The sequence below is a fragment of the Diadema setosum genome, chromosome 5 (genome assembly GCF_964275005.1).
Source record: "Diadema setosum chromosome 5, eeDiaSeto1, whole genome shotgun sequence".
Taxonomy (NCBI): domain Eukaryota; kingdom Metazoa; phylum Echinodermata; class Echinoidea; order Diadematoida; family Diadematidae; genus Diadema; species Diadema setosum.
Genome location: NC_092689.1, coordinates 25,993,820 through 26,016,888, shown reverse-complemented (window position 1 = coordinate 26,016,888; position 23,069 = coordinate 25,993,820). Strand labels below are relative to the sequence as shown.

The 23,069-nt window shown below is 38.5% G+C and overlaps 1 protein-coding gene across 1 annotated transcript in view; it reads left to right on the top strand.

Annotated features, from left to right (window-relative positions):
- Nucleotides 1-8,455: 8,455 nt before the first annotated feature.
- Nucleotides 8,456-23,069, top strand: part of LOC140228809 (uncharacterized) — a 199,809-nt gene continuing 185,195 nt past the window's right edge. The window contains exon 1 of the mRNA XM_072309082.1: nt 8,456-8,649. Coding sequence (XP_072165183.1) covers nt 8,578-8,649 — 72 coding nt within the window. The 5' untranslated portion in view covers nt 8,456-8,577. The remainder of the gene's footprint in view (nt 8,650-23,069) is intronic.

Below are 23,069 nucleotides of genomic sequence, written 5' to 3'. Positions count from 1 at the left end.
CCTTTTCCTCTGTTCTTGTATGGTGGTGTCTATTTTCTGTATTATTTTTTTTTTCTCCTGAAAGTGTTGAATAAACTGAAACCAAAACCCAAAAAATTGCCAACAAGGCATACAATTTTATGATTAACAAAGGGCTCAAATGAAAAAGTATGTTTTACTCTATCCAGTGAAACACTAAGATCAAACAATAGATATTTTTATAAAACAGATACAGCACCACACCATAAAATGTGGTTTCTGGGACCTGAAAGGTTAAATACCGTCTGCAGGGAGACACTTCCAGTTGATCACAAAATACACACAAAATTTCTTTCGTTGTCAAGAAAGATTTGATGCAAATATATGATGTGAGTCAGAATTTGTTAGTTTGTCTCTTTAAGTTTTTCCACAGCAGATTGCATTGAAGTCGCAATTTCCTGTGCCTTGTCATTGTTGCTTTCTGACATTTTAGAAATCTTTCTGGAAGAGAGCAGATTTTCCCATACACTAGCCTGTGAGGGCACTAGTTTTCTTTTGTGGGCAAACCCAAGTTTATTAAAACAGTGCTTCCATATGTTTTGCCATGTCACATCATATACTGGTACATTTTGAATTTTATATCATGCTTTCATTATTTTTGGCAATATCTGAATAGAGTCCATAATGAAACTTCTTATTTCTATCAGTATGTTTTAAAGAAGTCTTCTAAATGGCTATCATACAAAAAGTCTCTGAGGTAAATGTGACTATACAAGACCCATTAGTGGAATGCTGTGATACAATGTATGTCAGTCTATTAGTGGTTGATTTAAGACATAAAGAGTCCACTTTGAACGTCCATAATCACGTAGGGCTATACAAATTTTAAAGAGCTTGAAAATGTGCCTAGAAAAGCCAACCCCCCCCAAAAAAAACAAAAAAAAACCCAACAACAACAACAAACAAACCACAAAAATATAAGAGTTAAGTTCACTTCATGTTGCCACACTTGAGTCCTCTTTTGCTATGAAGTTTGATGTGGTCTAGCAATGCAGTGCTACATACATACGATCAGACATACTGTACTGTGACCAGATAAAAAATGTTGTGACATTGACAGGGTGAACAAACTTGGGCTGCTGCCTTGTCAAGCATGTATGGGGTTCAGTCTGCTTATTAACTGACCTCAAGAGAGATTCCTGGGTAAAGAACAAACTTGTCTCTCAAGCAAACTGGGACAGCTCTCAGCATGTTGGCCATGCAAACAAGAGTGTCTCCTACAACCAGCCTGTCAAGGTGTGTCAGCCACCCACGCTGGTTGACCTCAGATAACCCCATGACCCCGCCCATTCACTACCATCACAGATTTCTTCTGTCTGTCTGTCTCCGGTTCCTGTCCATTCAGTGGATGAGAGTTTGATAGACAGTTCGATGCTACATTAGCTGGGAGTTACAATGACTTTTATTAAGGGAATAATTTTCCCTGTGTTGCATCACAGTTTGCTATGCATTGTTTATATGACTGTTATACAAAATTTCTTGTGTGTAGCAGGTGTTTTTTTTTTTTTTACATAGGACTGTACAAAACCTTGTTTAAAGTACTGTATTTTCCCATTTATCAAAACTGCTATACAAATTTGAGAGGTGACACTTTTTCCTGCTTTATTTGCCACTGTACACGTATGTGAATGAACCTTTCTGTAGAACTCATGGGTTTTTCTTGCATTTAAAGCTGTTTTGAGACCATCAGGTTTCAGTCCAACTGTTAAACATTGTTTAAAACTGGTAATTGTTATGGGAACAAGTTTCCCATAATGGTGAAATTGGTGGGAAATCCTAATGGAGGCAAAGGAAGGAAAAATTTAGTATATGTAGATGTGTTGCAATTTTTTATGTAATATAATATTTGCAATTATATGTAAAATTTAGGATTATGAAACTTATTTACATGAAACCATAGCCATAGTGGCCACAGAAGCAGTGGCAATCATGCAGTGTTATTTTAATGTTCTTCTGTAAAGCTCTTTGAGCAGTGTATAATGTGCTCCCCATAGTAACTGTTGCAGGGTAATTTTGGAGTTGAGGGCGGGGCAGCTAGGGCCAGTTTGAACAGCTTCCCACACACATACATACTCACACCACTCTCAGCTCCATCTGTCCAGTTATCCACTGTTAGGCTCCCTCAAATTCTCTCTCTCTCTCTCTCTGTGTTTGACTCTTTCTTGTTCTCTGTATCTCTATCTCTCTTTTCTGTCAGTGTGTCTATGTCTTTGCTCTCTCTCTCCTCACAAAGCTAATGTTTATATGCCAGGGTGCAGTTTACTCCTATTCAACAAGCCACAGTCAGACAGAAAGTAGACTTTAGCCATGTGTTAGTTCATCAAACACTCTCCCTGTAGTTCTTTCCCACAAGACAGTCAGTGATGAGGAGACAAGAAAATTATTGATAGTTTTAGACGATGTGAAGTTCATGGCTTGTGGAGCTTTACAGGATTTAGAAAACGCTAAAAAAAAAAAAAAGCAAAAAAAAAAAACCGCTAGAAAATGCTAAAATTCATTTGGCAGTATAGATGTTGTGAACTATAATGGATTGATTCAAGTAATTTAAGTAAAGATACCAATATTCAGAGTAGTCAAATGGCTTTCATTCTAAATAACTGCTGCATGCTGCATATGTACGAACTATGTATAACATAATACGCAGATCGGTATGTGTAATTACAAGCTGTACTGTATACATTATACATAGACACATGCATGCCTACATTATGTTTACATGGTATGTATGTATAAAGATGTGCAAACACACACACACACACACACACACACACACACACACACAGATAGCACACATAGTTTGTCAAAGTATATGATGCAGATAAAAGGGAAATGAGACAAAATACTCATGGACTCCACTGTGGCTGTGCATAAAGAGATCCAGGGTGTCTCTCTAGACTCATAATGCACCAAGGATAGATGAAGAGGTATGATAATGCAGGCAGAGTGAACTTTGAGCCAAAAGCAAGCATGGGAGCACTGGGCTGTGTTTATCATGATGTCTGAGCCATAGTGACGTGAATGCTGCTTCTTTTATTTACTTTCTCATACACTATTTGATAAAATGTCAGAGGTCATTGACATGAGACTAGTGTGCCCAGTGGACGAAGGGCTTACAAGGGTCATCACATGGGAAAATATCTACAGTGTGTAACAAAAAAAAAAATCTTACTGTATAGTGTAAAACACAATATTTTCGCGGCATGAACTTTTGGCGAGTTGGAGCCTCGCGGCATGAAATTTAGAGTTGCCTCTAACATTCAATGCGTATAGTGTAGACAAGTAGACAAGAACTTTCACATGCATTTTAATTTCGTGAGTCTTGGCTCTTGTGAAATTCGCGAAATTAAAATGCATGCAAACATTCCTCGTTTTACAGTACATGTATGTATATATGTTAGTTTGTATGTATGTGTATTTGTGAGTGTGTGTGTGTGTGTGTGCTTTTGAGTGTTCCTGCAAGCGTGATTTCATTTTGACTACGTCTCATTGGTTTAATCCAAGGATAGTCCACAATTGTGAATAAGCGACGCCACAAATGCTGGTGGCATCTTTTCTTCAAAATGTCATGCAGCATTCTTCCCCCTTGTCTGCCTCCTTGGATGAATACGTCTCGGTCTGGGTGCGGAGGAACCGTCATTCATTCGTCCTCAAAAATCCATAACTTTCAGCATTTTTTCCCCCTCTGAATAGTGGGAGGTATTGAAATGCTCAATCAACTCAAATGTAGATTCATAATATTCAAAAGTAGGATCTTTATTATTTCCCCTCCCCCAAGTGATAGATATTCATCTATTTTTTAGAATATTGTTGGATGAAGACTGTCTGTGAAATATACTATTAAATGAACACAGGTGGCTTGAAAGAATAAAGGATGTTTACTGTTTTTCTACTTCAATTATGAAACAGTAAGTCAACTGAAAATTCACATTGGACAAAACTATACTTTACTACCCTTTTCTTATTTGCTGTGGATAACATAGTATGTCTTTTAAAGTAGAGTAATTGCAGCCCATAATTTGTGGTCAAGAGACACCATTTTTACTCAAATTTTACATGACGTACAGGTGACACTTATTATAAATCTTAGTTAAAATCAACATTTTTTTTTATTTTGATTCCAGTTCACAAGCAATTAGAAATAGAATGAAAAGGCATACAATGTATCATTGCCCTCCAATTTGTCCCCCTAGCTACAGTCTTGTATGCAAATTGCACACTGTATAAGTGTATTACTCCAGTATTCCATACTGATGTTAATGACATGAAACATTTTATGCGAAATTCTATTTTAACCGCTGCCTCCTGTAGCGTTAAGTTATTCCAGACATGTAGGAGGACTTGTCGTATGGGAGAGAGAATGGGCTAATCACATACCAGCAAGGATTTGGGGGGGGGGGGGTAGGGGGATGCAAACTTGACATAGAAAAGACCATATGGAACTAAGGGATACATTGCAACACATACGTGTGAGGCATCTGTTTAACAGAACCAAGCCCACTGTTGCCTTGCCTCATCTCACCATGCTCCTTCAGGCACGGCTCCAGTGGAGCAGACTATCAAATTAGACTTCATTACCAGGCTAATGCCGTTCCGAAGTGAATCATACCGTGTATCTCATTTGAATCCCTTGTGCAATGGCTTCATGTCTGTCGTGATGGAAAACACAACGCGAGCATTATCAGGGAAATTAGGAGAGGTCTGCTGAACATAAGACCTTCTCCAGGGCATAAAAACATATACCAGGCGATGTTCAGAGTTTCGTCTTTTCTGCCTGTCGTTTATGATACACGTAATTTAGCAGCATCCCGCTAATTGATGTGTTTATTTGGTAATGATCCCAATTTTGAGGATGTTACATTATGGAAGAGCGTATATTGATCGTGCAGTTTGACCTTGATTACAATAATCCTGCCAGGGTCACATTGCAAGGAAGGACACCGTCATGAATTACGCTCGATTCCTTTCACCCATGAACATATGATGATTAGTTCTCATCTCATTGTGGCCCAGTCTTCTATACTCTCTGGTGCATTACTTCTATTCAATTTAGGTGAATAGGACAGTACATGACATTCACCCCCTCTTCCACTTCTCAGAATTCTTGTCTGAAGTATATTTCAACCTATCACAATGAATGCATTTGGCAGCACATAAACCTCTCAAAACCACAATTTCAAAACACCATTGACATTTCATGCAATGCAATTGTCTATGGTAGTGATGAAGTTAAGAGCAGAAATTTGTTGATTCGCAGAGAATGAATGTAAGAAGACGAAGAATTGAAGATATCTTTGTTTAACAAGTTCTTGACTTTTTTTTTGGGGGGGGGGGAGGATGGGGTAAGGGATGGGCACAATTCACATGATGTTCATTGTATTTACTCAACCTTGTATCTTTTGTCGTTGTGAATCGGTGTTGGTATAGTGCAAACTGTGGGATTGTCTAATTTTCCCACATCAACCTTCTTTCCTTCATTACGTCACTTGAATAGAGACCAGGGAATATGATACCAACTGGTCGGATTCTGAGAGCAGAGGATTTAACGATTGTGTGCTGTTTACAGCCAAGGAAACGGGGGAAGTTATTAACGCCCCCATATGGACGGAAAGATGAAGAGGAGTGAACACAAATTGCAGTGTGTTTGTTAACAGTGGGCGGCCAAATATTAACATGGTCCAATAAAATCAAACATGAAAATGTTCCCTTGGGCTTTACTCCAATACATTGTGTGATGTATTTAGTGCCATGGCACCACAGGTATTTATGAGATAATGTCTGTGTGACTTCATTGTATAGAACCATTAGCACATGGACACTGAATTATATTCCTTCAGTTCAGTAGTGAAAAATCTCACATTTTTTCCCCCTAAAAGTGGGAAGATTCAGCATGATTACAGTTCAACTTCATCGTAGGGAAGAAAAAAACAACAACAACACATGAATCCAACTGTGAAGTGAGTCATAGTCAAGGTGGAACACAGCCAATCATCATCAGCTTTACTTGAAAGTCAATGCACATGTTTGGTCTTCCCAGCCAATCAGTGTTTCTTAGATGGTCATGGTGGAAGAGGGAAGGGTGTACCATTTTGTTGGAGGCGATGACATATATATACATTGTACAACCTAATGTATATACGAAATACATGTAATGTAATGTGTGTGAATGTGTGTGTACTTTGTTTGTATGTTTAATACTTGGGCAAGATTTTAAGTAATCACATAAAGCAAGGAGATTGCACCCTTTGAATCTGCATTCCTGTACATCTTCCTTCTTATTTCTTTGAGAGTTCCCAGCAGGCTACTCCTCTACATTGTACAACCTAATGTATATACGAAATACATGTAATGTAATGTGTGTGAATGTGTGTGTACTTTGTTTGTATGTTTAATACTTGGGCAAGATTTTAAGTAATCACATAAAGCAAGGAGATTGCACCCTTTGAATCTGCATTCCTGTACATCTTCCTTCTTATTTCTTTGAGAGTTCCCAGCAGGCTACTCCTCTGCTCACAGGAAATGATTGACCGTATCTTGTGGGACAGCTCTTTTTTTTCTTTTCTTTTTTCTGTGCAAGTAAGCTGTGTTTTCACAGTCAAAAGATTGTATATTGATTCAGGGTCACACGTCTTCAGTTTCAGCTCTAGCTATCGAAAAGTCTCGCAATTAGATTTAAAAAGATATTCCCCCAAATTATTGTACATTTTCTATTACATGCTTGAGAAAGAATCAATGCCCTCAGGATTTGAGTAGTGAAAACAATCACCGAATGTGGTATGGAGTGGGCTCTCTGATGTAGTTATCAAGATCATGTGACCAAAACATCACATGATAAGGCTTAAATTGCTGGAATTTCAGTAAATGTCACCAGTGCTATGTATCTCATGACTTTCAAATCTTGAGGGAAATGCACAGTTCTGTTTTGAAATGAGCTTTTAAAAAGGTTACCACAGTTTTATTCTATATCTTTTCAGTGCTGCAATTTCCTTGTTTTTTTTTAAATAGTTTCTTTAAGGCAAACTGAACATTTTCTTTGATGTTTTACATGTCGTACAATGTGAAAGGTTGTCAAATAAGAATTTGCTGATTTACAAGTTCATTGACCAAGAATCAATATCTACATGTATATAGAGATTTTCATGCATTTTACAGAGGCCAACTAATCTAACCCCAATATTTCACCCTTCTCAACCACGGTACCCCCAATGAGGGTGAACTAAGGCACTTGTCAAGCTCAGCTCAAGGAAGACACGTGCATGCATGGATGGTGTGAGAGGATTAGGAAGTTTTCAGGAGACAGGGCAGCTGAAGTGAGCTAGGCTCAAGTTCGAGTCGCCAGCGCCCATCTCCCCCTGTGCTCTGCTTTGCCCAGTGTGTGGACTTATAACCATGGACTTCAACCGAGGCATCCTTGTTATTGAAGCAGCACCCATGCTTTTACTGAGTGGGAGAGAGAGAGAGGGAGAGAGGAGAACCGCACTGTGCAACTGTCATTCTGCGTGTGCATGTGTGTGTGTGTATGTGTGTGTATATGAGTGTGTACATACATGCATGTATGTTTTAGGCAGACAACGCCTTTCAAAGGGAGAGCACACGACTTACTCTACACAGCCAGGGCAACAGGGCGATAGGTTGTGTTCGATCAGGCTAGTCACCCACATCTTTGGGATTTCAGTCTCTGCTTTGCCTCTTGTTGCGGATGCTGGGGGCTGGTTGGTATCGGTGTGGGGAGCAAGGAGTTGGCACAAGCCTCCATCCTCAAATCATTCGGGGTGTCTGATACAGGGATACGTCCTGGACTTTTGAAGACCCAAACTGACGGATCACCTAGAGGGTTGCGTTTCTCTCCCCCGATCCTCTCCGGTTACATCGACACCCATATGCTCTTGCAGTGAACCTCCTGCATGCATCCATCTCCTTGGAGAATAAAATAACAAGGATCAGTTTTTCTGTGTATTGCCACCTTCTTTTATTTTGCATGCAGTGAATTGAATTAAGCTGAATCCCGTATCTGCATCGTATCTGGCTGGATCTACTGGTTTTCTGTACAAATTGATGATAGAGAGAGGGAAATAGAAATCCACTTGGCAGTCAAATCTATCCGTCTACATCATCCCCCACACCTTGTGAATATCGTGGAGTATTGTGAGAGGATTACCCCAATTTGAATATTCGCCCCCACATAGCTGAGCAACATCTGTAGCAAGAACAGCAGTGTGTCGTTGTGCCAGTCAGCTCTGATATAAGTTTCTATGAGGATTTGGTAGCCCTTCAGAGGAAGCATCGCTTTAACCCATTTTGATATCAATTTGATGTAAAGCGCCATTTCCAGAATCATCGTTTGACGGGGATACGCCTTACTTCATTGTGCATGCTTGGATAGTTTTTGGTTTATTTCTATTTTTTAGGTGGAGTGCAGAGGTCAGAAATAAATGTCATAAATTTACTTGATATCTGACATTGGTTGGCACAAGACACGCGAGGAACTCATGCAGAGGGTGGTGCCTTTCGGAAGCCCCCTGATTTGAAGATATCGGAGAGAGTCGTACGCAGGATTTCAAAATGAGCGTCGTTGTCAGCAATGAGAAACGGGTGAGGATCGCCCTCGAAGAAGATGAATACGAGATCGGAAAGGTAAATGTCACACATCTCCACATATCGCATGTAGTTTTACCCAGCCATGGTGAGAGAGATACATTTACACAAAGCTGTAAAAAGACCCCACATTTTTTTTTTTAGGCATCTCATGCAGGAAGCAATGACAGCTGACTTGATGAGATTGTGGTGTATTTTTTTGTTCTCACTGGAAAAGATCCATTGTCTTTGCCATATCTGATCTAATAATAATAATGTGCCGCTCTGAAAATATGCGGCTATCTTGCTCACTTCACCCTTTACATTTGCAAATCCAGAAAGCTTGCTCCACTAGAATTTAGTATGAAGTGGATGATGATATTGAATGAAGAGAGTGGTGCAAAGGTTTCATTGAAATGGGTCCTGAAATGTGGAAGTTATAGAATCTGAAAGTTGTGCATGTTTTACGGAACAAGAGAGATTAGTCAAAACCTCAAATGCAAATTATAATGACGTCATGATGTCATGCCCCCCCCCCCCCATCTATTCAATGTGAATGTGATGTTGAATTGCACTGGATTCAGGATCACATAGCACATGTACCATGTGAATATCATTAGAATTTTAGGTAGTTTGAAGGTAAACATAGAAAGATAAATTAAGAAAGATAAGAGAAGAATAACTCTTCTTGTCAGGACTAAAACATGATAAATAAATGACATTTAATCTAAGATTTAACACATGCTCTTGAGGCACCAGTCATCTGAGAAAGGAATTGCACAGAAGAGGAAATTAATGAGGAATACTGCTGCTTTCTACATGAAATGTCAAAGACATAACTTTCTTCAAACATATAAAATGACCTTTTGTGTGTTTAATGGAAAATCTTTCATTTGATCGTCAAACCCCCCAAGTTTTACAATCTTCTCTATGTTTTTAATAGTTTTTTAACTGTACTTTTGCTCTGAGTCTTTTGGGTCATATGATATTGAAAGAACAAGGTGAAACCTTTTCATATATGAGTTTTGGGTGATATGATTTCCTAACCAGCTAGATTGGTCAGTATGTTTAAAGTTTATTGAATTGAATTGTCGTAGAATGATGGGATACAAGTGAATAATTTGCCCACTTATTAGTTGCAGTGAATGAGTGATCTTATCCTGAAATAAAAAGTAGCTTTCTATGCCTCTCTCCTCCCTCCCTCCCTTCCTCCATTCACTAGTACACTGCAGGAGAACCCCCCCCCCCCTTTTTGTAGGGGGGGGGGGGAGAGGAGGTGTTAAAAATAGTATACTTAAAGTGAAAATCTATTCTAATTCTATTCCTCAGTTGACTTTACTGCTTGGAATGGTAATAAGCTGCTGAAATGGTAGAAGGTTCAATGAAAGATTACTGCAGGAAAAAAAAAGATTAGAGAATTGTAAAGGTAAATATATTTTACAAAATAGAGATGTCATACCTTTTGCAGCACTCCAGTTGTACTCATAGAGCTTGATTAATCTGAAATTATAAAGCAGTTTAAACAGAAGACGACTTGATCTTTTTTCATGGGCAGCAATAGAAATTCACCAAACGCTATATAACTTCCCTTCACCAAACTTTGAGCCATTTGGATGCATGCCATGTTCCCCTTGCTCTCCGATGTTGACGTTGTGTAGAACCGACATGAGGCAGGGATGTCCTAGAAAATGAGACTGGTATTCTTCGTATTTCCTTCATCTCTCATCATGCTGCATCATTGAAATTCTTTTCACGTGGTTCCTTCTCCTTTTTTTTATTCTTTCCCGGAATTCTGAAGTGGAAGGGGGAATGTGTAGAATCAAAGGCATAGTGTACATAGTGTGCTTGGTTATGAAGTCTTGATGTCATTGGAAGGGGGGGGGGGGGGAGGAGGAGGCTTTATAGGATTACAGTGAGATATCACAAAATAGTCTCTTCATGTAAAGAGACAGCAGCTCTTGAAAGAAATGTTGTTTACCAAGCATCTCTGTTTATAGCGCAAGAGAATCAATAATGTAGCAGTACATCAGCATGAAACATATTTATTGCACTCTTAACAATATCAGGCCAGAAATAAATTTTACCAATGTACTATTTTTGTAATTTTCCCGTGAATCATAACTGGTTGTGGCGAGATAGTAGATTATCATCATCATGCAATACAAGCATTGCATAGTTTTCCAGTTTCTCCAGATATAGACTGAAATATTTTGTAGTTTCAGCATCTCTGTTGAATATGTGTCTAAAAAACACCCCAAAACAACAACAACAAACAAACAATAGAAATTTTCAGTAACATCTGATCTCATCAGCTTTTGAGGCCCTGAACTTTCAAGGATGTTTACCTTGTAGTAAAGATGCGTAATATGCCATTAAAATGATGCTTCTTCAGCTTCTGATAAAAACTACAATCATGTTATGGTGCATGATGAGGTGATAATGATAATCTACACAGCTGTAGATTTGGCGTGACTTAGGATCCTTGAGCACATATCAAAACAAATTTACCTCAAATCGATTAAAAAAACATCAAAAAACAAAAAACAGATGCATGCAGTGCAGAGGTTATGATGATATTTTGAAATTCCATGAGTCAGGTCACTCCTCTGCTAAAAGTGATATTCATAGCCATCACCAATATGTGCAGGATAAAAGGAAACATTTTTGGTGTCTTTTTATGATGCAATGAGAGATTATTCCAGGAAAAGCAACATTGTAAAACAGTTTGTGTTTTGCATACATACGTGAGGAAACAGTGTCAAGGAAATTAGAATTGAATAATTTGGCACTATACCCACATGACCTGTGATCTTATGCTATATGTAAAATTTAAAAACATTTTTCTGTCCCAACCCCATCCCTCATTATTCAAGATTATCTTTCTTTGATCATGTGACCTCTACCCAAATACGTGTCTGTGGTAATGTTTAAATAGATGGAATGTAAATACAACATGAGTGTACATCCAAACACATTGATAATAGATAGGCAAGTTCATACATGGAGAATGTTTGGGTGCAGACTCCGCAGACCTACATTGTATGTATGATGCATGTGATCATGCGCAGTGTCACATTAGCAGCTTATATACATGTTGGAAGCTTACTGCTTCCACTGTCGTCATGGGGTTTGGCAGTCACAACCTAGCATGGCTTGGACCATTATTGCTGTGCACACACATGTGCCAGAATAAATTTGTCCTCGTTTGTGGTTGGTCGACCGTATGCTAGGCCCTCTGTAGCCAGCCAGTGATGGGTCTTGTCAAATATTTATCCAGACTCTTGTTTTGATAGAGCACTCTTTCTCCATTCGGTCTCATGCTGTTCACCTAGAGTCAAGCTAAAGCACCATGATAGCTACTCGCCCCCTGCCCTTGCCCCTCCCCCCCCATAAACACACCTAAACTTACATATATCCACCCACACACTAACATACATCCATTCACACACTGACATACATCCATTCACACACTAATTTAACCCCCTCATGCCCACCGTGTCAAAATACTTATAGACATAGCAATGATATGTAGTCAAGTGAAACTGTGTTGCTTGTTGCTGAAGAAATCAGCCCACCAGTTATTGCTTCTCAGATGTATAAGCATCAATGTTTGCATGAACCAACAATGAAAGATCTATAACTCTAATGCCAACAAATGATTCAAATGTAACCAAAAACATGACCAACAACAACAAACAAATAAGGGTAGAAAGAAAAAAAATCTACCATAGATCTAAAAGCCAAATTCTATTTGAACCAAGATGCACACATTTGATTTAATGCACTGTGCATTGTGAGCGTTCTGCCAAAGAGATCGTGTGTGGCACTGTGGTTTCATGGAGACACCTAAATTATGTTAATCATATGATTGAACCACAAGTTTGCCGAATGATAGATGAGCATTATTCGTAGGAATGACACAGCCATATTGTTTTTCTGATTCCCCCCTTCCTTCTCTGTGTACTCTACCACAGGTGTGTACATAATATCGTTTGTCAGAAAGTGAGCAAAATGACCGCGCTGGTGATTTGCACTGCGAGATTATTTTTTTTTTTTGCCGACAGGGAGAAATATCAAAACCTGATGGGGGAAAAAAAAGAAAAAGATGCCATGATGAAAAATATGAGCAGCATGATATGTAATAGCAAGGAGGTTCAAGAGAATGGAGTCACAACCGTCTTGTTTCCTTTGAAGCAGGTTCGATGCCGCCGCTCGAAAATATTTGAAGCGTGTGCCAAACTGGATCTGCCGCGCAGATAGGAAGACAATTGACTCATGTCTCATTGCATAATCATCGGCCACTTTCTTAGGAAGATATGTCTTTGTGATGGTAACTTCTTCTTGCCATCCCTATACTTATGGAAGATAGGGGATATATAAATACATACATAAAGACACAGGGATACGCGAATAGAAACTAAATATATAAAATTATGAAATGAAAATTTGAATTACTCGACTGGGCATGCTCAGGCGCTAATCTGATATATCTGGAAATGATAAAGAATTATACTTGAAGGTCATTCCATATCACTTTTATTTGTTGGAATTATGTGGGAAAGTGATAAAACCGGCTTTTGAGAAGGGGACAGTTTTTAGACACCTTCGCATGATGCAGTTCGGATTTACACTTTTCCAAATAATTCTGGATGGGATTGACTTTTATTTTAAATGCTTCATCAATTAGGTGTGATTTCATTGCATTTAATATATGAACAAACAAAATACAGCCAACATTATGTTCACATTCGAAATTAATCCTCAGATTGCTCAGCACGATGGCAACATTCAACATCGATCATCAGAGGCACAAAAAATGCACCTATAGAATTCTTTTCTACATCGATAGAAAACTGACAACTGTTTGAATAATTCTAATACAGCCAGTTGGAACTCCAACTCTTTAACCTCCTTGGAAATATTGAGTGGAATAGATGTTCCATCTCCTAGCATTTGCCATTGCAACAAAGACCTTGCAGCTAGCAGTTTTCTTTCATTATATTAAAATTTTGTTGTAATCAAACAAGTGAAGTACATAATGATTGATGTCAGGACCTGAATTTTTAATCCATTGTAATGGAATTCAGATTCAGACGTTAGAGTTCTGTTGCTGGACTGAAATTGATATTCTTGCTTCTTTCACTTGGTATATTAGGGACGACTCATGAATGAAGGGAAAAATATTCAGAAAAGCAGAACAAAAAAGTGAAATCCAAACCATTTCCTAAGAAGAGATGTAGAGCTAATGAGATTCAATATTTTAGACACCCATCATATGGTGCTATCCAACTTTAATGAGATCTAAACAGTGGCGGGCAAAGATTGTTGATTTAAAAGTCAACTCAAAAGGGTGCTGGGTGCATTAATATTAGTCACATTCACCTCTGTTTCTCTTTTCTTGGTTACCTTCCTAATTCATTCACATTCATACGCATTTCTTCGCTCTTAACTCCTGGGTGAGGAGGTTGATCTGAAAGTGCCAAATATCTCATTTCACCTTCGAATCAGCACTGCAGAACCTGGCTGTTTATAAACTTCATTTGCAAACCCATAAATTGCTCCTTAGCTTATTGAGCAAAGTCCAATTTCAAAGCTGTTATATCAGTAAGTTGGCTGCATACAGTCCTAACTTTGCGGATAGGATTTGTGTGATATTGGTCAGAAATTTCTTTTTCTAAGGGCAACCTTCTAGGTGGATACCTGGGTGTCCGTGTGTAAGACTGCTTCACTGTTTACATCAGTGACACCACATTTGCACTTGTCTTATTTTCTCCAAGGACTTAGGGTTTATAGGGTTAAGTTGTAAAAGGGATTTATGTTTAGGTTGATGTAAGGATTAGGATTAAGGTTAGGGTAATGCTTAGTGTGGGTAGACTTTATGTTTGGCTTAATATGCAGATATTTTTCAACAAACATGATTTGTGTGTGTGTGTGTGTGTGTGTGTGTGTGTGTGAAATTTTAGTTAATATATCAAAATTTGACAGTTCTGACCAAAGTATTATTTTTCCCTCCAACTTTCATTTTTGTTTAATACTGTGCATCAGTATGATTTAGTTATCAAAATACTTTTGTTTAGTTTTGTCTTATTTTTGATATGCAGAGGGTTGCAGCCCTGGATGTGGGTGGATTGAACAGTATATTGGTTAATGTCATGGTTTGGTTCACATGAGATTGCCCATTAGTCTGATTGTGTCGTTGATTTTCTTTTTTTTTTAAAATCCCATATAAGACAGCCAATGCATGTAAAACTGCAGATGAGAGTGGTAAAATGCATAGTCATTTTAAACTCATTGCCCACCGATTACCTGAGATCTCAAATGTAGTGAAAGGGTGTTGAGATAATATACAGGCGTTTCGTGTATGTAGTCCTGTCAATGTGCACCATGCGTATAATTTATTGTATATTCATGGTAGCATCACTGATCCTGAAATATCTCTAGTTCATGCAAGGCATACAAATGTATATTTAGTGGTCCAACTACTTTGTGTTCCGGATCCTGTATTTGGAAATGTGCATGTGATAATTCCCAGTTATTAATGATGAGATATATTATCTGGACCATAAATGGCAAATGATATTTTGGAAATACACATGTTATTAGCACAGTTGATGGAATGGGGTGTAGTGGTAATTCATAGAGTGGGCATGAAAATAGGTCAAATGGAATATTAGTACTCGCTATACGCAATGATTGATACTAGGTCATTATGCTAGCTAGATAATTTTCTCCTTGCTCTGTTGGTATGTTTACATTGTATATTGACATAGGAACAAAGGTTATGAAATAGGGATAGCCAGATAGTCGCATTGCTCCAGTAACTAAATATGTTGCCAATTTGAAGCATCTCACTCCAAAGAGATGCTTCTCTTTGGACTGAAAAAACTTTGAAGATAGAAAATAATGTGGGATAGAACATTTATCAAGATGATGATGATGAAATAGCATTCATATAGTGTCATTTATCTGTGGAAACATTCAAAGACATGCAGTAAAGCATGTAGCCAGCCTGGGGGGGGGGGGGGGGGTGGTGTCAGTGCAAAATTAGATAACAAAAAAATAACACAACATAGATCAACAACAACAGCAACAAATGGGTGGATACTTCAAAAATTATGTGAAAAGCAAATTTTTCAGATTTCAGATGGTAGAGAAATTTGGCAGGAGCACGTTTTCCTCATCTGTTTTTTTCGTGAACAGCATTTTACTGTTAAATTTAAAACAGTGAATTAAAGTTGGGGCATTAATACTAATAATGTAGGCCTAAGCACTCTTTGTTACATGCACTGTATATGAGTGTGCCTTCAGGGTAATTAAAGATGCAGTGAAATATTGTGATTTTATTCCAATAATTCTTATTTTTATATGTGGATACATGTATAAACCATAATAGCATTAGCATTTTCTATAGTTTGGTGAATGAGGTGGTTTGTGCTAAATATGCCCTCTTAAATGATGCAGTATCCAAGAACATTTTGAAAAGTTAAACATAATATTTCTATTTCGTACCAAAGAGTACCGAAATGATACGCTTGAATAAGTGCTCAGAGACTGTGTAACGTTCAGCATGTGATGGAAAGTGCTTCCCAACACAACCTCTTACAAAGGGGTGACCCAGAAGAATCAGAGGTGTCAATTTGCCCAGGCTAATTATGTGATTTGAGCCAGAAAGAATTTGAGCTCCCTGATGAATTCAGGTTGTAATTAAAACCAGGCGGCTTTGCTGGAGTTCTAAGAGGGTATGTGCATGTGTAAATTCAGTTGTTGATATGTTCGTTCCGGCAAGGAGTTGGGGGTGGGAGCGGTTTTCGGGGATCATATTGCGACACAAGTGGCGGAAATTAATCAGCAGGCATCCAAGTTCCTGCCAAACCATAGAGCTTTGATTTTTCTCCACATACCGGTAGTTGATTGGTATGCGAACTTCTGTTGATTAATAGCTTTGAACTGACATATTCTTTGATATATTGCAGTGTGCCCTAAATTAAGGAAGGACTCAGGAGTAAAAATAGGGGTAGAATTTAAAAACAGACAAAAGTTATTATTGTGTGTATATTACTGAGCATTTGTGGCAAGGGTAATGATTAAGAAATAATATACACACAGTAAAATCCTGTGACCCTAGTGTGAAATGTCAGATAAACATCTGAACATCTTTTGAGACCACATACACGGGTATTCATAATCATCCATGGAAATCTGCTTTTAACAGTGGACCAGCAAACATGCCTGGCAAATGGCATGGAATGTTTTTGAAGGTTTTACAAACAGCATTACCTGTGTCTAATGTGCATTATTTCAATGCTTTAATTGTGGACACTTCCTCTTCTGAATAACAAATATTTTCTCTTTGGCTACAGTTTAGTTTTGACTTTAGAGTCTCCAGGTATTTTACAATGATATCCATGGTGATTGCAAAGGAACAATGAGTTTGAGTGTATATGGAGCTGACTGCATATTATGCATGTGAAATCTCACTTTGGTTCCCTCAGTCCACAAATTACCATTTTTTGGTCCATCTCCTCATATCTGTAGTGACCCTGACAGCAAGGCTGGGAGCAATCTACAGGCAAATAAGAATTCTATTGAAACACAGTTTGTTGAAACCCTCTGCCAACCACCCCCCCCCCACCTCTATTTTTCTTAAAAGCCACCCTCGACCTGCATCTGGGCCAGTCAAAAGTCGAAGCCTTGCTTTATTGACACAGTCAATACTACTCGCGGAGTTGCTGCGATCCTGTGGCAGATAATTTGCATGGAGAAATTATTTCATTTTCAAACCTTGTTGGCTAGGCTTCCTTTCTCTTATCATTTTTGTCTTCTATGTTTATTCTGTGGGCATTGCAGGAAGCAGCTATTATGATGACACGTAATGTTCATCCCTCCACCCCCCCCCCCAAAAAAAAAACAACAACCCCTAAACAAAGTGCCAGTTTACAGACACACATGATTCAGTTTCATATTTGCCTTTGAGAGCTTTCTGTGCTGCAGCATTTTGTAAATGCATGTGCAAGGTCATTTCCCAGCATGGTAAGGTCTTGTGGGTCCCCCCCCCCCCAAAAAAAAAGCCAGCCTTGCATAGGTGTAGTCTTTGTCAAAGACCATCTCACTGGTGTGATTGCGGGAGGAGCAAGCAGAAGGCTGTTCCACAAGACTAGTCAAGCCACCAGCAACAGTCAAAGAGCCAGCAAGAGGGCCTTCCTTTTAGAGATTTGTGTGAATTGTGTGAATTTGTGTGAAATTTAGAGATTTGTGTGAACTTGGAAGTATTCAATTTTGCTACAGGAATTTGGCAGCAAAAAAAAAGTCACAGGTGATGTTCAGTTTTCCAAAGGTTCATTCATCCAAAAATGAAATAAGGCTCATTTATCCAAAAATGTTCAGACGGTGCATACCGAATAAATGAATCATCAGAATAATTAACCTCTTTTCATTTTTGGATTAACGAACCTTCAGGTTACGAAACTTATTTCATTTCTGGAAAAATAAACTGTAACCAGAATCACATCCAATCAGCAGAGCGCCATCTGAAGAAGCTCATGCACACATGTGTCAGACTGATGGTCGATGGGCAAATAAAGCAATTTCATTAGTCAAAGTGACTAACTGAATTATTCATTGACTTAATTAGTCTGTATATAGGAATAGTGTGAGGGGTAGGCTTCTCTTGGTCATGAACAATGACCACCATTGCAGATCTCGAAAAGGCCATTGCACTGATGCGCCTGGCTTTGACTCTCTAGCTCTTCGCTCACAGTTGTCAGTGCTAACAACAGCATGAGGGTCCTTGAAAAAGGCTAGCATCAGTCCAGCTTTCTTTGCAATTCTCATGTTTGAGATTATCTTGCAGAATACCTGAGCAAATATGACTGTTGACATAGGCTCTTGGCTGTGTGTGGATCGATTGATCAGTTTCAGTCACATTATGAATCAAACCAGAAATCATACCAATACTGTGAAGGCAGATTGTCTGTTTCAGTTATGGTAGTAATGTTGTGTGTGGGTACCACAAGACACAACATTGACTCATTCCATCAATAAATTTTGCCGTTTACAAGTCATAATCAAGGTTTTTGAAACATTCTATAAATTCTATAATATGCATAACGTTCCTTATATGATGTAAGTTTACAGAAGTCACAATGATAGAAATATGAACACTGAAGGAATAAAGATACCTGGCTATATCAAAATATATCACAGACTGAGTTGTTCATGCCTCATTCACTATTCAGAAACACTTTGAATTATTCTCATGATGATGGCAGTTCGAGAATAAAGACTGGAATGGAGTGAAGAAGAATATATGGCAAATGATCTGTGACCTTGCATTCTGCAATAGGAATTTCTGTGCTTGGAATCATTGGCAACAGGGATTTCCTGTATGAGATGAGTTTTATTGTTCCATGTTACCAAAAATATATATGCATCCATTACTGCCCAAGTATGAAATGGATGACCTACAAAGTCATCTTGTGCCAGACAAGGTCGTCATCTGCAGTAGATGAGAGTGCTCTAAATATAGACCTGTAAATCTGGACTGTGGTGTATGAAGAGATTGGTGCCAGCTCTTTTCTTCTCCACAGTGATATTTCTGCTATTTGGATATCTGCTATCTTCAGTGGTCACCAATATTTTTCAGTTCACCCTCTGAGGACCACTACCATTAAATAACATTGGTTGTTCATGCAGTGCAGCTTCTACCGGTACTGGAAGAGTTAATGGAATGATGGAAGGATGGTGTCTTGTAAAGCCCTTCTCAGTCTTCATTACCAATGTCTGTGTGTGGGCGTGTGTATGTGTCTGAGGATGGGGGTGGGGGAGGGGGATGGGGAGCAGGAGTGCATTGGGAAGATGTCCAAGGTGAAAGGAATTATGGAAGCCATTGAGATTATATGCAGTGACCATCCTTCCATGCTTGGAGAGATGCAGAGTTGCACTGCAGATGCCTTTGCCATCATGCTTGAATTGTGTCATGGTGCCTTAAGGTGCAAACTCCTGGTTTGTTGCGTGTGGGGGGAGGGGTGTGCAGGGGTGCGCGGAGATGAAAGGAGATGGGCGGGGGCGGGGTAGACTAGTGTCGGGAGAAGAAGGCTTCTAATTTGGCTTGGAAATACTAAGGGTCAGAGAGGTACTGTGATCATGAAATGGAAGAGCAAACATAAAATGTTGTGTAGGGTTGACTGAGTTGGCAAAATTTCTTCTCTGGAAGGTAGTTGATTATTCTGAGATAATGAAAAAGTTAGTTCAAAGATGAGATAAAGTAGGAATTTGAAATATGCCGTAGTGATGCTCATACTTGGAAATAAAGACAACTTCACGAAGAAGGGTAATTAATCTCTTTGTTTTTCATTTAAGAAATCTAGTCCAGATGAAGTCTATTTTTCCACCCGTTTTTCTCTTGGCTCCCACTATTCTTTGTGAGTTGGTTTAGAAACCGGCAATTGAATGAACTGAGTAATTATTGACTGAAATGTCTGTAAAAATCAAAGGCACTCAAGGTGACTAGCTTTGATTTCTGTATTCAGGCAGTACAGCTTAAATATGAACTTCAATCTTCATACAGGATCTGTCAAAAAAAAAAAAAACTTCTTTCTAGGAAGAGAAAAGATCGAGAGCAGTTATGGGACACTCATTCTTTTTTTTTTTTTTTTTTGTTATTAATTATTTCAGTCTCATCATTCTCATGATGAAATGTGGCCAGAAAGCTGCCTGGTTTACATCTGTCAGCACAATATCATTATACAGTAGATGTAACCGCCTTTCAATGGTATTGCTTGGAAATAAGATTGACTCCTTTGGTAGGATCTAGCAATGTAAAGCCAAAATGTAGCAAATGTCATGCTGGAGTATTTTATCGCAGACACGCTGAGAGTGGTATGAAAGGAACTGTTTCATCATAGCATTCTCTCACGGGCTTCATTAGCCATAATTCATTGCTTCACTGACTGGGACTACAGGAATGGGGTTTAGAATGAGACCCTTGGGATTCTGGTTACCAGGACAGAACTTGAACCTGGAAGAAAACAGTTTTGGTGCCACCCCATCACCCCCCCCCCCCTTTGCTACTGGGAGATGAATCATAGCATGGTGGGGGAAAAAATATGAAAAAGGTAGATTTAGAATTTAACAAATAACAAAACTGGATCACGTGGTATTGCTTCACTTTTAGTTCTTGAAAGCTATGATATTGCATTGGCTCCTTTCTAGGAAAGTGGAATCTTGGGTCATATGTTTCAAGAAAAGGTTTGGCCCTTTTTGTGAGATAGAATGCAGATAAATTGGGGATGAGAGATTGAGATATTAAAACAAAAGTTTTCCTTCACCTGGAGTCCCCTAGAAGAGGGAATACATTACATATGAATACAGTTGAACCTCTCTTATCCGGCCTCCCTTTATCCGGATCTCTCTATTATACAAATGCAATCTCGCCGTGATTTTTTTTTAATAACTACGGGAGGAAAGGGGGATTCCCAACTCCTTGAGAACTCCTACACAAACACACATGAATTACATATACTTGATAAATTTCTTGATAATTATTTAGGTAAATCATCCCAAGAATTTATAAAAGAAAATGATTTCATTCTTGCAAACACGAACCTCTGTTTGGGGGTCTGTTACTTAGTGTAACAATGAAAAGGTTGCAGTATACACATTACTACATGTGGCACTACAATGGGCTACATCAGTACATGTGTATGTACATGTAAATGTACATGTATAAAACATTGAGTCTCCCGTATCCGGCCAAATCCCTTATCCGGATGAGCCCCGGTCCCGACTTGTCCGGATACGAGAGGTTCAACTGTATATGCATATTCAATGCATAAACCAAATGTGGTGAGATGTGGGGTTGATGTGCTTGGGAGGAGTACCCATGTAGAAGGCAGTAGTGACAATACTTCCAGAAAATGCCATGAAGTAGACCACAGTGGTGAAAATCTAATAATAGATTGACGGCCCATTTATTAAGATAAAATTCATCAGAAGGCTAGTCTAAGAACTGCAGACAGTACAGATCACATTAATATTCAGTGTTTTTATGTAATATAGTCATTCCTGCAGACCAATATTGGGACGCGGAGAAGAGATGAGAAACAGTAGAATGAAGATAAATAAATGAAACAACCAAACCTTCCTTCACATTTCTATGAAGAGAGAAATAGAGCAAAATAGGAAATTTGGAAACATAAGGGTAGAGAAATGGCAACAATACGTTGAGAGGAGGTTCTCTATCCTACTCAACTTTCTGTGTAATTTTTAGAATCGCCCAAAATGTGTGTAAACCCTTTGGAATGTGGGGTTGCTGTCCTTGAAACCAGAGATTTTGACCCATTTCACCCATACCCACAAGGAGACCTAATTCACAGATTCGTAGCCTGGTTTAACAAGACACCAATCTCATAGTTTCTTCCTTTTTTTTTCTTTTTTTTTTTGCACTAAACAGTGATTATCAGAATGGAAGGATTCTAGATATTTAGATAATGTGATATCTACCTGATGTATGTAATACACACAAATTCAATTTCATGAATAGATCTTAATTTAAACAACAGCTTCATGTGTTAGCTTTTCTTCTGTGTCAAAATAAAAGGCGTGTGAGGGACATATTTATTCTTCAGTGGAAGATATGGCTGAAATGTGCTTACTAGCTGTTTGGAATATCCCATGAAAATTCCTGTTTTTCTTAGTTTTTTTTTTTTTTTTTGTGAGTGGGTGTTGAGGGTACAAGGGTGATCGTAATGGTGAAGAGGGCAGGACGTTGGAGCTAGGTTTTCCCACAATGAGCATAAACAGCTGGAATTTCTGCAAGCTATATTCGGTTCTCATTCATTTACTTTGGCGTTACCGCACATTCCTGTCATGAGTTGGTCACAGTACCCATATTTCTTTTATCAGCAGTGTGGGTGGAGGACCTGAAACAATTTCAATTTCATGCACATGTTTGGCAGAGGTATGAAGCAAAATCATGTATGGGTGTGATGAGTGTGACAAATACATAAATCAGATAGATTGAAAACTAGATGACAAGTAACACATATCATTGTTATAATTCCTTTATAAAAGAAGAATTGTGTTTTTGGAAAACAGTGATATCTTTGTGAACGTATGTGAAATGTGTGTTTGTGTATGTGTGTCTGTCTGTCTGTCTGTGTCTGTGGTTAATAGGGATGGATTGAAGAGATGAAGATAACACAAAAGTGATAGATAATGCAGTCTTTACTGGAGGATTTTAATCCTTGAATCTAAAAGAAGAGATAGACATTTGTACTGTTTGACACTTTACTGCTGCACATTTACACAGCATTTTGATTGAATAGGATCTTCCAAGAAGAATACTTTTGAGTTATGAGGTGTTTTGCATTCTGTCTTTGTGTGCTGTTAACATTGCATATGTCTGAAGTACAGCTGTTCAAATAGTGCTGTGTGATGCATAGATATTTCAGTGTCATCAGAGGCTTGTATTAGTAATGAGT